Below are 2,136 nucleotides of genomic sequence, written 5' to 3' on the forward strand. Positions count from 1 at the left end.
GATCGTTAGACTATCACGCAACCTGCAGAAACAAACTTCGCTCTTCTGCAAGAAGAATGCTGAGGCCGATAATGTGATGGACGCCAGTTATGATGTCTCCCGCATCCTTGCTCGCCGAATGAAGTCATTCGCGGATGGGGATTTCATCAAGGAATGCCTCCACGCTGTCCAGAGCAGCGTTCTGCCTTTGAGAGCGTGAACCTTTCGTCCCACACCGTTCGTCGTCGCATCGAGGATGTGTCGGACAACATGCACGGCTCACTCAAAACACGCAGCTTGAACTTTGTCACCTTTTCCCTCGCTCTGGATGAGCACCGACACAAAGGACACGGCCCAGCTGGTCGTTTTCATCTGCAGCGTCACCGCTGATCTCCAGGTGTGCGCGGCACCACCACTGGGCAATATATCTGCGACGCCGTGCTTCAATGTGTTCATCAGCAATCCCTGGACCTCTCCCGTCTTATGTGCGTGACGACCGACGCTGCCCCGGCGATGATTGGGGAGAAGAAGAGCGCCGCTTCGCTGCTAATGCACCACTATGAAGCCGCCGGATACACTCAGCCCATTAACATGATGCAATGCATCATCCACAAAGAGTCCCTGTGCGCTAAATCTGTCAACCTTGTTGATGTTATGTCTGTCGTGGTGAAAGTCGTGAACTCCATCCTCTCCCGCAACCTTAACCGCCGTCAGTTCCAGGTACTGATGGACGAGGTGAACGTGCACTACAACGACCTGCTCTACTTCTGTGAGGTGCGCTGGCTAAGTCGTGGGGCCATGCTGTCTCGTTTGTGCGATCTACAGCAGGAAATTTCCACCTTCCTACTTCAGAAGAACCCTCCCCACGCTGATCAATTCTCTGATCCGCGGTGGCTAGCTCGCCTGGCCATGTTCACGGACATCCCGGTGCACCTGAACGCCCTCAACATGATGATGCAAGGCAAAGATATTCTCGTTACAGGCATGTACGCGCATATCACTGCATTCAAGGTTAAGCTGCGCTTGTAGGAGGCTCAATTGGCTTCTGGTCAGTTTGTGCATTTTCCCCACCTTGCTGCTTGTACCCCTGACGACGTGGAACTGGACACTTGCGTTAGTGTCTCACCTCTCTGCGTGATGAATTTGCTTCCCGTTTTGCAGGAGTCAGGTTCCTGGCTGCGGACTTCAAGCTTTTCACTGCTTCCTTTGACTTCCTCGTGGAAGACACCCCTTCCCCCCTGCAGATGGAGTTGGTGGAGCTGCAGTACAACGATGAAATGAAGGCGAAGTTTCGTACCTCTTATCAGTTGTCCTTCCGCGACATCGTCCTCCCTTCTAACAATTTTCAAAAATACATTGCGCATCTTCAACGCATTCTGGCCATGTCTGGCAGCACCTTCTGTTGCGAACAGCTCTTCTCCAAAATGAAGTGCACGAAGTCTCACCTTCGATCCTTACTCTCAGACCACCACCTCAATGATATTCTTCTGTTGTCTACCTCAACCATCTAGCCAGACATGGAAATACTTCTTCATGACAAACAGCACCAGCAGTCTCATTGATTTGTAGGGTGTTCAATGCAATTCTTGTATGATTTATTAATTCTATTCAATGTATTATACAACATAGAGTAATTCTGGGGATTTCGTTTTTCACTCCGGCCCGCGGCCTCCTTTCAAAAGTCTCATCTGGCGCTCACTCTGAAAAGGTTGCCCGCCTCTTCTTTAAGAACTCTCGAAAATTATTCGTCTGGACCCGAGGATTTTGTAGCTTTAAGTCTTCCAATCTGCTTGACTGCTTAAACATTTCTATTCCTGATATTAATTTACTTTTCTCATCCCTATTGAAAATTGGATCGCAGTCAGGTACCTTATCTAACCTCTCCTTAGTAAACACCGAGAGAAAATTTTGTTAAACTCCTCACTCATTTTTCTTCCGATTCTATCCCGACATTTTCGTCATTTTGAATTGGGTCTATCCTCTTCTTATTTTTTGTTCCTTAGAGATGAAAGAAGCCCTTTGGGTTGAATCTCGCTTATCTGGCAACCTTAATTTCATGGTTACGTTTCGCTGTGCGCGTTTTCTTTTAACTAATTTACCATATCGTTATATATGGATCTAAGGTGTGTTTCCCCGATTTTTATTCATACGTAAAGT

General features: G+C 47.9%; 1 protein-coding gene across 1 annotated transcript; it reads left to right on the plus strand.

The window, feature by feature from the left end:
• Nucleotides 1-307: 307 nt before the first annotated feature.
• Nucleotides 308-1,490, plus strand: LOC143037321 (general transcription factor II-I repeat domain-containing protein 2-like). Its single transcript, XM_076205454.1, has 3 exons — nucleotides 308-376; nucleotides 439-961; nucleotides 1,141-1,490. Exons 1-3 carry the CDS (start codon nucleotides 308-310, stop codon nucleotides 1,488-1,490), a joined length of 942 nt encoding a protein of 313 aa, XP_076061569.1.
• The last annotated feature ends 646 nt before the right edge of the window (nucleotides 1,491-2,136 follow it).

This window comes from Oratosquilla oratoria, chromosome 22 (genome assembly GCF_046742065.1).
Source record: "Oratosquilla oratoria isolate Oo_2021 chromosome 22, ASM4674206v1, whole genome shotgun sequence".
NCBI lineage: Eukaryota > Metazoa > Arthropoda > Malacostraca > Stomatopoda > Squillidae > Oratosquilla > Oratosquilla oratoria.

Excerpts from the sequence above, each read along its gene's own strand:
- LOC143037321 (XM_076205454.1), top strand. The coding sequence starts at position 308 with ATGAGCACCGACACAAAGGACACGGCCCAGCTGGTCGTTTTCATCTGC. Across the intron at positions 377-438 it reads GCGTCACCGCTGATCTCCAG|CAATCCCTGGACCTCTCCCG; the intron begins GTGTGCGCGGCA and ends TGTGTTCATCAG. Across the intron at positions 962-1,140 it reads CAAAGATATTCTCGTTACAG|GAGTCAGGTTCCTGGCTGCG; the intron begins GCATGTACGCGC and ends CCCGTTTTGCAG.